At 42.8% G+C, this 14,150-nt stretch overlaps 2 protein-coding genes across 2 annotated transcripts; both read right to left on the minus strand.

Moving 5' to 3' along the window:
- Window positions 1-851: 851 nt before the first annotated feature.
- Window positions 852-2,572, minus strand: LOC127782164 (uncharacterized acetyltransferase At3g50280-like). The gene has a single exon (XM_052309241.1). The coding sequence runs from the start codon at window positions 2,385-2,387 to the stop codon at window positions 966-968; it is 1,422 nt and encodes a 473-aa protein (XP_052165201.1). The 5' UTR covers window positions 2,388-2,572; the 3' UTR covers window positions 852-965.
- Window positions 2,573-4,827: 2,255 nt separating this feature from the next.
- Window positions 4,828-8,502, minus strand: LOC127782163 (uncharacterized acetyltransferase At3g50280-like). Its single transcript, XM_052309240.1, has 2 exons — window positions 6,912-8,502; window positions 4,828-5,169 (listed from the first exon to the last, which is right to left on the minus strand). Exon 1 carries the CDS (start codon window positions 8,371-8,373, stop codon window positions 6,940-6,942), a length of 1,434 nt encoding a protein of 477 aa, XP_052165200.1. The 5' UTR covers window positions 8,374-8,502; the 3' UTR covers window positions 4,828-5,169; window positions 6,912-6,939.
- Window positions 8,503-14,150: the final 5,648 nt, after the last annotated feature.

The raw sequence follows: 14,150 nt of genomic DNA on the forward strand, positions 1-14,150 counted from the left end.
TAAAGTTTGTTTCTTATACTAGAGGGTTTCCTAAGGTGTTTAGGACTCTTAGTATGAGTTTGGTTCGTGGCTTTAGGTTGCCTACCTCATGTATAAATAGATGGGGAGCGTGAGGCTTCCAGGTGTCACTTTTGAGAGCAATTGAGTTGTTAGTTTAGTTAGGGTTTCGAGTTTAGTCGAGATTTTTGTAAGGAGTGCTGTTGGTGCACTTTGTAAACACAGAGAGAAGCAATAAAGTTGTCATCTACTTTGAGAGTTCTTCGATTTGTGTTTCACCGAGTTTCGACGGTCTAACCGGCGACATACCGGCGGTCAGACCGGCGGCAGACGGCGGTCAGACCGACGGAGGAGAGGCGGTCCGACCGGCGGCAACATCAAGCGCGGCAGGGATTCCAGGGCGGTCCAACCGGAAGATCAACACAGGTCAGACCGGCGGCTACGCTTTGGTCAGACCGGCAGATCAATCTCGGTCAGACCGATTTCCATCGAATTTGAGGGTAACTTTTATTTCTGCTAAAAGTTTTCGGTTTTTGGTTATATCAACCATTCACCCCCCCTCTGGTTGGCTTAGTTCTTGTGATTCGATCCTACACTAAACGCTGTATTGTTTGCAAAAAAAAAGAATAAATTATATTCCCAGTAAATAAATTTTTATGGTGGGTGCAAATAGGTACTCCCTTCTTCCCTAATTATTTAACGCTGTTGACTTTTTTAAACATATTTGACCGTTTGTATTATTCAATTTTTTTTTAAAATGTGTAAAACTATATGTATATATAAAAGTATATTAAATAATAAATCAAATGATAGGAAAAGAATTAATAGTTACTTAATTTTTTTTGCGGGGAATAATTACTTAAATTTTTTTAACAAGACGAACGGTCAAACATTTTTAAAAAAGTCAACGGCGACAAACATTTTGAGACAGAGCGAGTATAATAGAATACAGATGGCTCACTACCAGCTCAGCCAAAAGAACATGGTAGGCCTACGACATCGCGGCGGCCCAAGAACTCGGCATCGGCGACGACCCGCGCGAGCGTCTCCGGCGCCAGGCACACCTCCATCGCCATGGCGCCGCCGCCACCGCCTCTCCCCTCGTACACCGTCGCCCTCCCATCCACCTTGTTCGCGCCGCCGCTCCGCGCGCCCACCGGCCTCCCCCACCCGAAGTCGTTCCCGAACACGTCGAACCGCGGCGAGTTCCCGGTCACCATCGCCGCCGGGTGCCACCACCCGGCCAGGTACGCGAACCGTGGCTCGCGTGGCCACGACGAGGACGACCTCACCAGTGCCTCCTCGTCGAACGACGCCACGGCGCGGTTCAGCAGCCACGCCGTCCAACCCAGCCCCCTCCCCTCGATCTCGCCGGCCGTCGCCCTCGCCGTGGCGCGCACCACGGCGTTGCCGGCGTAGGCCTGTGGGATGCGCTTGACCCGTCCCCGGCATCCGACGAGCACCGTGTACGTCGTCTCCTGCTCCGGCGGGAGGCGCCTGGCGCGAGACACTGACCGCCACACGTGAGCGAGCAGGGACTGGAGGGAGGAGATGGTCGCCGTGGCCTCGCCGGCCACCTCGGCGTTCGCCGTCGCCTTGAGTTGCTTGACGCTCTCCGGCGAGAAATGGAAGAAGCACTCCTCCACCGGTGGGCACTCGAACCGCCGGACGATGCGTTCCAGCTTGGCGAAGGGGAGAGTGACCGGAACGGGGCAAGAGTCCGGGAACCACCGGTCGAGCACCGGCGGCGGCGTGGAAATCTCGGCCTCGTCGACATCGCCGCCGCCGCTTCGGCTCATCTCGGACCAGGTGTTGAACAGGTGCCAGAAGGTGGTCCCGTCGGCGACGCCGTGGTTGAGCGACATGGCGACGAACACGCCGTCGGCGAGCTCGGTCACCTGCGCGGCGAGAACGGGTCGGGCGCCAGCAACGGCGTCCGCGCCGACCATCCCGTCGAGCGGGAAGAACGACCAGACGACGCGAGGCACGTACAGCGACGCCGCGACGTCGGCGACGGTGACGTCGGGCGCCACGGCATGGACGAGCTCCGCGCCCTCGCCGGTGCAGCGCAGCGAGACGGCGATGGCCTCGCGTGCGCCGCTGCTGCTCCGATCGACGGCGAGGCGGCCGGCGAAGGGGTAGAAGCGGCCGAGAGCGCGGGCGAACGACGACGCAAGGTGTTCGACGAGGAGCTCGCCACCGGTGGGCGGCTTGGGCAGGAGGACGCCCTTCTGGATGTAGTCCACGGTGATCATCTGGATGTCCCACGGCGTCAGGTGCACGGTCTCGGTCTCCGAGCTTCTCGTCGGCGGCGGCGGCGGTGGCCGGACTATGCGGCGGGACACGACATGGACGACGCGGTCACCAGACGTAGTCGCCGCCATCGCCATCAAAATTGGAAATTACGCAGAAGCAGGTAGTGAGCGTGTCATCAGATCAGTGAGTCACTCAGGCTGCGTTCGTTTTTCCGATAAGAGTTGATGAAATTTTAGATACTCATGAAACGATTTTCAAACTGTTAAACTGTGTATTTCGTGCGAACTTTCTATACGAAGGTTGCTCTAAAATATCAGATAAATTCATTTGTTAAGCTTTTAATAATTAAACCTCAATTAAACACACATTATTATCACCTCGTTTTGCGTAAAACACTTAATCTTTATCTTCAAGAGATTCAAACACCACCCCAGAGCAAGTTTAATAGTATATATAGCCAACTATTGGTTCCAAATCATCTATAGTCAATTTAATAGACAATTCATACAATAATAACATATAAACGTATACTACAGTATTAGTATATGGTCCCACCTATCATATATATATTTTGTCTTGGAGCCCGTGCTGTAGCTGACTATAAATCTATAGCTCACTGTTTATCTCTCTTTTTTTTATCTTGTCGATATGTGTTTATAGTTGACCTATAGCCTAATATTGTACTACCTGCTCTCAGTGTGAATCACACGTGGCATGATTCCATGCCAGCGTGGCTCGTCATGCATCACCAACCGACAGCAGCAGGTTTAGCCAGACAAAAATTTGGACCGGATCGATCACCAAGGCCTGTTCACTTCACAAAGATTATCGCCGTTAAATATTTTCTTCAGTACGATTATTGGGATCACTTATTCTAAACTATCTATTAAGTTTATTTATTTAAATATTTAATTCACTCTATAATCCAGTAGACTAATCCACGATAATAATATACAGCTGCTATATAACGGAACCATATTCGGACAAAATGAAAAGTTTATCATATCGTAATACCTAACCGGTATCACACGATTCCTACAAGGTATCAGACGATACCTACCAGGTATCAGGTGATAAATATACATATTAACTGATAGTCCTGTAAGTATCATCAGGTTAGGTATCAAGAGATGTGATACCTTAACCAGGACCATCCCATCTGAACGTAATATCGTCCTCTAGCATTTTTTTAATAATATAGTGACTAATTTATTTAAAGCTCTAAGTAGCTAAACAACCGCCGAGAAGCATGATTAGTTTGTACTTGTCCAGTGGACGTAAAAGGGGTCGTGCATGTGTTTGTGTTTGTCTTTTGGTTGTGTTCACACTTAAATTCAGCACTAGCAATTTGGATTTATAGTAAGGCCCTGTTTAGTTCCAAAGTTTTTTTTAAACTTCTAACTTTCTATCACATCAAATCTTTCATACACACACAACTTTTTTATTACATCGTACCAATTTCAACCAAACTTTCAAACTTCAGTTTGAAATAAACACAGCCTAAGTTAAGTCAAATTTGAAAATGATTACGGCTGATCTCGCAAAGATCAGTCAGAGCAACATTCAAAACGTGGTCTAACCAAATCCTTGTCGGTCTGACTGGGCCCTCGGTCGGTCTTACCTTATAGTCGTAATGGCAGTATGACACTTCGAGTACGAGTCCAATTAAGACAGTTATTGTGTTAGTTTCTACAGTACTTCGTCTTGAGGTTTTCTTTTAAGTCCTATAGATCACTAAGTTCGAGTACGAATCCATTAAGACAGTTATTGTGTTTCTACACTTCGTCTTGAGGTTTTCTTTCAAGTCCTATAGATCACTAAGGGCGCTATGGCCCTGTTAAGGCAACTAATCCTTTTATAAGAGCTGTTGATTCGATTAAAACCCTGACATACACCAACAAATAATCAAATCATTCTTTTACATCACATTTAACCATGTTATTTTGTCTACCACGCTAGTCCACAGGCCAGAATTAAGTATTATTAATTAAAAGTCATTAGCATATGATTAATTAAATATTATTTATAAAAAAAACTTTAAAAAATACATTAATATGATTTTTCAAGCAACTTCATATAATTTTTTTAAAAAAAACACATCATTTAACAATTCAGAAAGTGCGCCCGAGAAAGTAGAAATTGAAACGGTAGTTCCAAACACTAGACATGTTAGAAAAAAAAGATGACATATTCAGGAAAAGCGTGCGCCATATTATGTGTAGTCACATCACACTCACCATCCATGAATATAGGGCCCACATAGATACTGGGATATAACTATATGAGTGGAATTGAGGTAGGAGTAGTTAAGGCTTAAGATGAAATAGGTGAGAAGAATGAACAGCTAGGGTTAAAAGTTATTTTTTGATGGATGGGAAATTATTTCTATTCAAATGAAACCTATGGGATAGTATATAAATTCTATCTTAAAATTATTTTCCATTGTTTGCATTAAGTTTCTTCGGTTCATAAGCTGCAACCTCTATTTTATTATAATGTTTATTTTTTTTGGTGTGTCAAGGAGTGAACGACGTTAGTTTTTACATATCTATATATATTCAAGTAATCTAAATATAAGAAGTAACATATAAATAAATTATCTATTGCTAGACAATAGATAAAATCCGTCCTTTCCTTCAACAGAAATTACAACCAATTAATTATCACAAAATTGTTTGCGCAAAACCAAATAAAATGTAACTAACATAGGATGGAAAATAAGACAAATATTAACTCCATCAACAAACAAATTATTCAGATAGTAATCCTATCAGTAAATATTCATCCAAAGTTAACGAAAATTGATATGACCATTGTATCCATGATTTTGCTTGCAAGAGGAATGGATTACATCTTCTCGTCACATCTTTGTTGATTGGGCTAAAGCCGAAATTAATATATTTCCCTAAAGAGCACCTGCATATAAGATTTAGTTGGAATTTTATCAAACCATAGAGTCCAGCATAAAATAGAGGTTCATATTAATATAAGTTTTTTTTTTGTTTTTGTCAATGCCAACAAGCCAACTTTCAAAAATATAGGAGAAACTACCTATGTATTGCTTTCATGCCAAAGGAAAAAAGGCAGTTCTGCCAAGAAATTCAGAAAAACAGTAATAATTAAAGAATAGATGCTGCATAGTTTCCTCATGCATACAATTAACTATATACTCCCCTGTCTCAAAATATAAGTATTTTTGGACCTCGACCTAGTCTTCGAAATGCTACCTTGACCAACAGTATCTATAAGAATAAAATATTTTAAATAAAAAGAGTTGCATATTATAATAGTTTGATTAATGATAAATCTAGTAACATCAATTTTACATGATTGATTTTTTATTTTTTTTCTATTAATAGTTAAAATTACAAATGGTTGACTTGGCACTATGTTAAACATGCGTATATTTTGGGACGGAGGGGGTATATGTTTAACAGCATATTAATGTGATATTATTGGAATAGGAACGGCCTGTGGTACCAGAGTATTCCATTCCAATAGCTAAACCGGGATAATTGTCTAAAATAGAACTGATTGGTGTACATAGAGGACCAACAAATTTGACCATTTCGAGATAAGCCAGATGTGGTGGTGGCACTATGTAAAGAGGCAATGACTAATGACCAAACAAATTCATGACGACATACGCGGTTAGACCTGATCCATGAGTTGACGCCATTACTAGCAGCATGGCCAGTCTCCCATATTTAGTGTTTTATTACTGTATTAATTATAATTTAATACTGCTCTATGGACCATCATCACTGTAGTACTGAAATTTCTGACGCTACCAGCCAACTGAAAAAAAAAAATCCAAACAGCTACTCCCTCCGTTTCATAATATAAGACTTTCTAGTATTACTCATAGATACACATATATATCTAGATTCATTAATATCTATATGAATGTGAACAATGCTAGAAAGTCCTATATTGTAGAACGGATGAAGTACGTAGGAGTAGCAAATAAGACATGAGACGCAGTGCTATATATATCAACTTGTCAAGTTGATGCATGCCCATTTAAAGTATTCACCCATGTAGAGAAGAATTAGAGGCACCTAGCTACTCACATCTAGACACATAAATACTCCAAATATATTGGAGGTCACATGTTATGTTTTTTGTTACATGGAAGACATATACATATACAAACTTAAGAAATGCGCGATAGCAGACGTTCAAATAAACGGAGATCATGGTAAATTCTAACCTCACTAAAATTCATATTGAAAAGTACGTCCTACTAAACACGCATGCTTGTGTATACGAAGCTAGACATTGATTATCTGATAAGTCGATCTCTAAGTTTTCAGGAGCCTAATACTCTACCCAAATGATCAAACCAACAAAAGTTCACTACCAAAATATACATTCAAAAGATTGAAAGCTACTATAACACCAAATTTATTTTATTAGATTCAATTGAATATATTTTACAGTAAATTTATTCAGTATTAAAAATGTTACTATATTTTTCTATAATCTAGTCAAACTTATGAAATTTTACTTCAAACAAAAGAAAACAAAACACCTTACACTATGAGTACTGAAGCAGAGAGTGACTCGGAGAGTACCAAAATTTTGTTGGTAATAAGGTGTTTTGACATGATATACGAGAGGTGGAATGGAAATGAGTGGACAAAATATAGAGTTACCATATTTTGGTAGAGCAATGAAGTTTAATCACGATGAGGGGAGGGTGACGGCGTCCATGAACTCGTCGTCGGCGACGAGCCTCCGGAGCGCGTCCGGCGCGATGCAAACCTCGAGCGACATGCTCCCGGCGCCGTCCGGGCCCTCGAACACCGTCGCCTTCCCGTCGATCTTGTTCCCGGCGCCGCTCCTCACTGCCACCGGCCTCCCCCACCCGAAGTCGTTGCCGAACACGTCGAACCGCGGCGAGCTCCCCGTGATCAGCGCCACGCCGCCGGCATCGCCGGATTGCAGCTTCGACATGTACGTGAACTCCGGCTCCCGCACCCACCGCTCCAGCGACTCCCTCATGCCGGCCTCGTCGAACGACGCCACGGCGCGGTTCAGCTGCCATGCCGTCCACCCGAGCCCCTTCTCCTCGATCTCGCCGGCCGTCGCCTCCGCCTTCCCGAACATCAGCGCGTTCCCGACGTACCCCGCCGGGATGCCGTTCACGCGCCCCCGGCATCCCACCATCACCGTGTAGAACGTCACCTGCTCCGGCGGGAGTCGCCGGGCGCGGCACACACCTCGCCACAGGTGGGCGAGCACGGCCTGGAGCGACGAGATGGTTGCCGTGGCCGCGCCGGACATCTCGTCGTTCGCCTTCGCCTTGAGCTTCCGGGCGCTCGTTGCCGAGAAGGTGAAGAAGCATTCCTGCACTTCCGGCCGCTCGAGCCGTCGGACGATGTGCTGCAGCTTGCCGACCGGCATGGGGATCGGCACCGGGCTGGTCTCGACGAACCACCGCCGGAACACCGGCGCCGGCGTGGAGATCTCTCTGATCATCAGGTCGTCGCTCATGGCGCCGCCAGCGCGGCGGTTGATCTCCGACCATGCGTTCATGAACTTCCAGAAGGTGGTGCCGTCGCCGACGGAGTGGTTCAGCGACATGCCGACGAACACGCCGTCGGCGAGCTCGGTGACCTGCGTCGACAGCACGGGCCGCGACTCGGTGGCGGCGTCGGCGCCGAGCACCAGGTTGTACGAGTAGAACGACCATACCTCCGGCGGCGTGTAGAGCGACGAGACGACGTCGGACACGGCCACGCCGGGCGCCGCCGCGTGGACGAACTCGGCGCCCTCGCCGGTGCACCGCAGCGCGACGGTGACGGTCCCGTCGTCGGCGCGCTCCTCGGCGACGAGACGGCCGGCGAACGGGTAGAACAGCGCGAGGGCGCGCGCGAAGGAGGACGCGAGGGCGTCGGCGAGGCGGTCGCCGGAGAGCGGCGGCTTGGGCAGGAGGACGCCCTTCTGGATGTAGTCGATGCTGAGGAAGCGGAGGTCCCACGGCGTGAGGTGGATGTCGCACGGCGGCGCGTGACCGGACGACGACGACGACGACGACGGCCGGACGAGGCGTCGGGACAGGACCCGGACACGGTCAACGGCGAGAGCTACGTTCCGGTGGTCATTGCTTCCCATGTCACGCTGCTCTCTTCTCTTGTAATCCGTACGCCTCTACTGGACACACAACACCTTGAGCATATACATATAGTGGCGCTCTTGGGCATGGCTCCAGATCCAATTTCTTTTTCTTTTGCATGAAAATTTAAATTTTAGGCTCCATTTAGCATAGCTCTAGCTCCCAACTCTAACTTACCTGTAGCAGGAGATATGCTAAATAGTCCAAATCCTCCGTTTTTGGGAGCAGAGTTGACAGAGCTGCTACACGAATTTGTACTACGGGGGTGGAGCTGGATTTTTATTGCTCCACAGCTCCACTCCAACCCAAAAGACCCACTACCCTTTAAATTTTTTACATATTTATAAAAAATACCACTCAACTACCCCTAACTCATCTCTCACCTCTCTCTCTCCCACCCGTCACCCTCACTCTCCACTCCAACGAGCTCGACGGCAGCCGGCGGTCAACACGCGGTTGGCGGCGAGGTCGACGGTGGGCGGCGGGTGGTGCACGGCGGGTGGCGGGGTCAACGGCGCACGGCGGGCGGCACGTGATGGGCGGCGTGCGGCAGTGGTGCGCGGCCAGTGTGCGGACTATGGTAGGCGGCGGCCGGCGTTGGGGACGGCGCGCAGCCGGCGTGCGGACTGTGGCGGGCGGCGCGTGGCAGGCGGCGGCCAGCCGCACACGAGGACGATGACAATGCAGCTGCTGCGGACGTTGCGATTGAGGATTTTTTTTTTCTTTTTTTTAAATTTTAGATCTGGAGCTTAAAACCTACCAAACACTTTTTAGCAGGTCTCCAACTCCCACAGAAGCCAGCTCCCACTGGAGTGGAAGTTTAGAGCTCTGAGTTGGAGTTTGGAGCCTTACCAAACTACTATAATTTAACATTTAAACATCAAATTTGTCGTAGATCTGAGATCTAGAGCTCTGCCAAATAGGACCAGTGTATTTTATGGTTGGGCTCCTATTTTGAGATTCTAGTATTTGAGGAGCTAAAGATCCAAGCAAACAGACCCTACTATAATATTTTTGAAATGCAGAATTAAAATTGTATGAAATCAAACATAGTTATAAGGACAATTCCAATCTAGAAAATATTAAAGTAGTTTCCATACTCACCATATCATATAGATACTATATATATAGAAATTATGTACCTATAGTTGGTTGTTTTTTTCAAAAAAAAATTCTTATCTAATCACCTCTCATCTCTCTCATTTCATCCACCTATTCCATCGTTTCCATTCTTGGTTCCTACGTAGAGTCGGTTTTTTTATGAGAAATGATTTTTTTTCATCTTTTTCTTTCTCTCCTTATTAACTCTTTTATCACTTCGGTTTTTTTTTCCTACATGACAACATATTTAATGCTATAGAAACTAACTGAGGTGGATGGTTGGTACTGCTTTAAAAGCTAGATCTGATATGCTATTAATCACCCTAATTTGACTATATCTTTAGGATACTCCAATATCATATATAATTAATAGTTGAATATTAGTGTTGGATCTCAATCCAGAGGATCTCTTCCATCCCTTGACTATCTTCCTTCTCCCAAACCCTGTGTATTATATTGATGGTTCCACCTTGCCACTACGCTATATTTGTTCCTACAACTCTACCTACTTGCATACATCATTCTCTCCCACGCAACCGGAGATATATGAGGGTAAGAAACAGGCCATTTCGAGGCTTGATGCTACTCTTAGGAATATTATTGATACATCGCCTTTCAAGCATCTCGTAGTTGAGCGGTACTGCCATCAACAGTACCAGGATGAAAAAGGAATGCTGAACATGGATAGAACAGGAGTCGAACTCGCCAGTCACTCTTTTCATGTTAGTTAGGAAAGAAAGCCGATATAAACAGCTCCATGTTAGGGAATTGCCTCTGACTTTGCATAGGGTTGACATTAAGAGAAAAAAAAGTTAAATTAGAAGATAATATATGGTGGCGATTCTAACTTAGCACAGGGTTGACAATGAGTTGTTAGAAGGTAACATGGGGTGATAACACGATATTTCCACCAGAGACAAGGAAGACGCATGATAGCAGGAGGCTCATATCTAGGGGGCGGAACATAAACAATGAGCAAGAATTGAAGAAGCAATATCAAAGGTTGAATAAATCAGCCATATTAACTGGCATAATCGTTGGACATGATAATACTACTAATGAGTAGAGATTACCTATTGGCTGGCGCACAAATCGGATCTCAGCTAATTAATGATGAGTATTCTCAACGTACTCTAGATGTTGACATTTTGCTTATTTGTGATCTGCGGCTGTTGATTTCCTGATGAGCCCTTATAATATTGAAATTATAATTAGTATGTACTTGATTAACATATTTATCATTTGGACATTTGGTCTTGGTCTATTTAATGTGTTGACGATACATTCCTGGGTGTGTACATGTATGTGTTCCACTGTAATCAAAATAAGACAAAACGAAAAGGTGACACTGAAAATTTACACATACGCACTCGCGGGTGTATGCTGGTGTTTGGTTTTAAACGGCTGAGGCAACCCGGATTAAACAACCCTAATAATATGGAGGCTACTGTCAAACTGGATAATTTTCGCCGGGCCATCGTCAAACTAGATTGTGTTTTTAGGCCAACGGCCTGACGTCCTGATTTTATAGAATGCAACTAAATTCAAACATTAGACTCAAAACAATACTATCCAAGAAGAAAAGCATTAGACTCAAACTGCATTGTTGACATGAGGAGTTCAAACTTTGTTGCAATATTTGACTCTTTTGGTCCCTTTGCAATGGAGCATAGTGCCGGTCACATAGTAACTCTATGTATATGGAGACGCACTTGATAGTGTAGTGGTAAGGGGACGTGTGGTTTCAACACCGAGATTCCGTGTCAATCTCCAACATATTCACAAATTTCTTCTTTAAAAAATATTTGAAGGGACGTCTTTCCCTTCAAATCTCGATTTTAATAATTCTATGTATATGACAAAATAATTTTAACTAAAGAGGGTTCCTCCCATCCTTTAGAGGCATATACCTCCCTATATATTATTTAAGAGCAAAAAAAAAACCGGTTGAACTGATAAACAATTTTATGATAGGAGAAAATCTCGTTCTGTGCATGGTTCTCTCACCCCGTCACCCGAGGTGTATACCTCCCAATATTTGAGAGAAAAAATATTAAACCGATTAAACTGATTATTAAAAAAATAAGTTTATAATTGGCAATGAGCTATAGACTTTTCTGGGATCCACAAGGTATATATAGGGATATATACCTTCTGGCTAATACAAATATCTATACCTCTTAAAAAATTATATACAAAAAGGGCTCTCAATACTATTCTAATTTAAGTTTAGTTTTGATATCTACTTTTTATAGCTATGTATATCTTAATTATGACGAAGTGTATACCTCTCCCAGATAAGAGAGAACGACTTGCGGTTGTTTGGCACAAATCCACCTTAGCAACTTCCCCATTTGCTAATTAAAAAGAGTATGACCTACATATGACGACAATTAATCGACGTAAGTTTAGGGGAATCATAAAAAGTAAAAAAGTAAAGTACAAATTCATACAGTAAACTAGGTTTTTTCAATAACGTAAAACATATTTTTCTCCCTATATGTTCCATATAGTCTATCATGGTTAGCATAGTCAACACACGCACTTGATTAACTTACAGTAAAGGTAAGCCGGCCGCCAAATGAATCTAGCTAGGCCTCAATAGCCAAATTTCCCAACACAATATATATCTTGTGTAGAGCTAGATTTTAAAAAACAAAATTAAATTTCACATACAACTATATAATTCTCTTTCTAAAATACAATTTTATTTTCTATATAATTGTGCTGAATTCGGAACCACCATGATTAAATAATGCTCATGTTTATCTGGTTCTCTGACAAACGTGGCCTTCTAAGCCTTCCGGACAAAATGTGGTTGCTCATTATGTAAAAGGCATATCTTGAGAGGGCACAAAGGATTAAGAAGAGTATATAAACCAAGGCAAAATTGAGTTAAAATTAACATACTGTCCCTATTTGAATACATTGGAAATAGAGAAGAGTAGTTAGTGAGATGTGTTTTAGGAGGAGACTATACAATAAATAGGGACACAAGGAAAACAAGCAAGAAATTGTTATGCATGCCTTACATTTTAAAACAAGATGAAAAAAACCATATGCTTTATTAAAACACGGATTAAAGAATAAAACCATAATGATATAGCCGCACTTGGAACATTGCAAACCAAACGCTATGTTGGCTGTCAAGATGCTCCATGTCCTGGAGTTGTGTAGAACTCGTATAAAATATATAGACCAGAACATGAGACTTTGCCGTCTCTCAGTCTTTTACTACTTCCTCCGTTTTATAATATAAGATTTTCTAGCATTACCCACATTCATTTAGATGTTAATAAATCTAGACATATATATGTGTTTAGATTCATAATATCTATGTGTATGTGGGCAATGCTAGAAAGTCATACATTGTGAAACGGAGGGAGTAGTATTTTAAATCATTGCATTTACGGCTTAGAGCAAGTATAATAGTAGGCTATAAGCCGACTAAATGCTGAGGTGGAGGAGAGAATAGAGGAGAGAGGAGAAGCGGGCTGTAAACTTACAGCTGGCTTGGACACAAGAAAGAAACTCTGTCAGAGTGACACGTGGACCATATATTAATTGTAAAGAACTAACTATTGTATGGGTAGACTGAGAGAACGGTGTAAAGAACCTTATAACCAACAGATCGACTGCATTATTAGCCTTGCTCTTAATTATACATGTGAGCCACCACTGGGAGACTAGCAACTTCGCATCTGACCTGTCTTGGTTATCTCTTTGGTTTTGTCTTAATCATCTCTTTAGTTTAGCCGATGTGGTTGCCAAAGGCGTGATAAAGGAAAACCTACAATTAATGAGCCTAAAAAAATACAATTAATGCCCCAAATGGAACCCAAAAATTGACACGAACGGCGTGTGAGTTAGCAAGACTTAAGACTTGCACTCAGCAGTCAATAAATAAAATTAAGAAGATTGATATAGTGGAGCAAAAGACAAACATAGTCGTTGCTGACACGATCTGTCAACACTTTGGTGACGATATCTGCTGATCTAAGAGAAAATTCCTTATATATCTATGAAAGTTTAACCAATCCTTTTAGGCTCCCGAGTATTGTCCACTCCCTGGTATGCTCCTGAATTTTGGTTTTCATCATTTTCATACCTATTCCGTTAGTTGACCGTTAGTTGAATGTTTAATTCCTATGAAAATAACCATTTTGCCCTTATGCATGAAGGAAATCTGAAAATTGCAGACTAGCTATATTGTTGGACTATCTATATTGTTGGAAGTGTATAATTTTGTTATATAAGACTATTATATTCATGATTTTATTGAACAAGGTATTATTCATGTCAAAGTTTATTTTTACATAATGACATAAAAACTAATATTTATTTACTTATTACAAAAGTATATGTAGCATTTTTTATGGTACTAGCAAAAATGCCCGTGCGTTGCAACGGGTAAAAAATTTCTAATAATAATATACTTTTTCATGCATAATCATGTCAATGACAATATTTCTATTTTAATGAGCGGCTAGTTTTTTTATAAACAATGTTTTTTTCTTGCACGATTTTCTCAAGCCATTTTTCAGAAATGGTGCATTCTTTATAACAGTTTTTTCCTAGCATATTTTTTTTTTGCTTTTTTTACTGACGAAGAAAACCATATTTTTTTTCTCCTTTTTTTTGCTTTTCTTTTCTCTTGTGTTTTTTTCCTGTTTTC

The sequence above is a fragment of the Oryza glaberrima genome, chromosome 8, assembly GCF_000147395.1.
Source record: "Oryza glaberrima chromosome 8, OglaRS2, whole genome shotgun sequence".
Classification (NCBI taxonomy): domain Eukaryota; kingdom Viridiplantae; phylum Streptophyta; class Magnoliopsida; order Poales; family Poaceae; genus Oryza; species Oryza glaberrima.

Coding starts and splice junctions, on each gene's coding strand:
- LOC127782164 (XM_052309241.1), bottom strand. CDS start 2,387: ATGGCGATGGCGGCGACTACGTCTGGTGACCGCGTCGTCCATGTCGTG.
- LOC127782163 (XM_052309240.1), bottom strand. CDS start 8,373: ATGGGAAGCAATGACCACCGGAACGTAGCTCTCGCCGTTGACCGTGTC.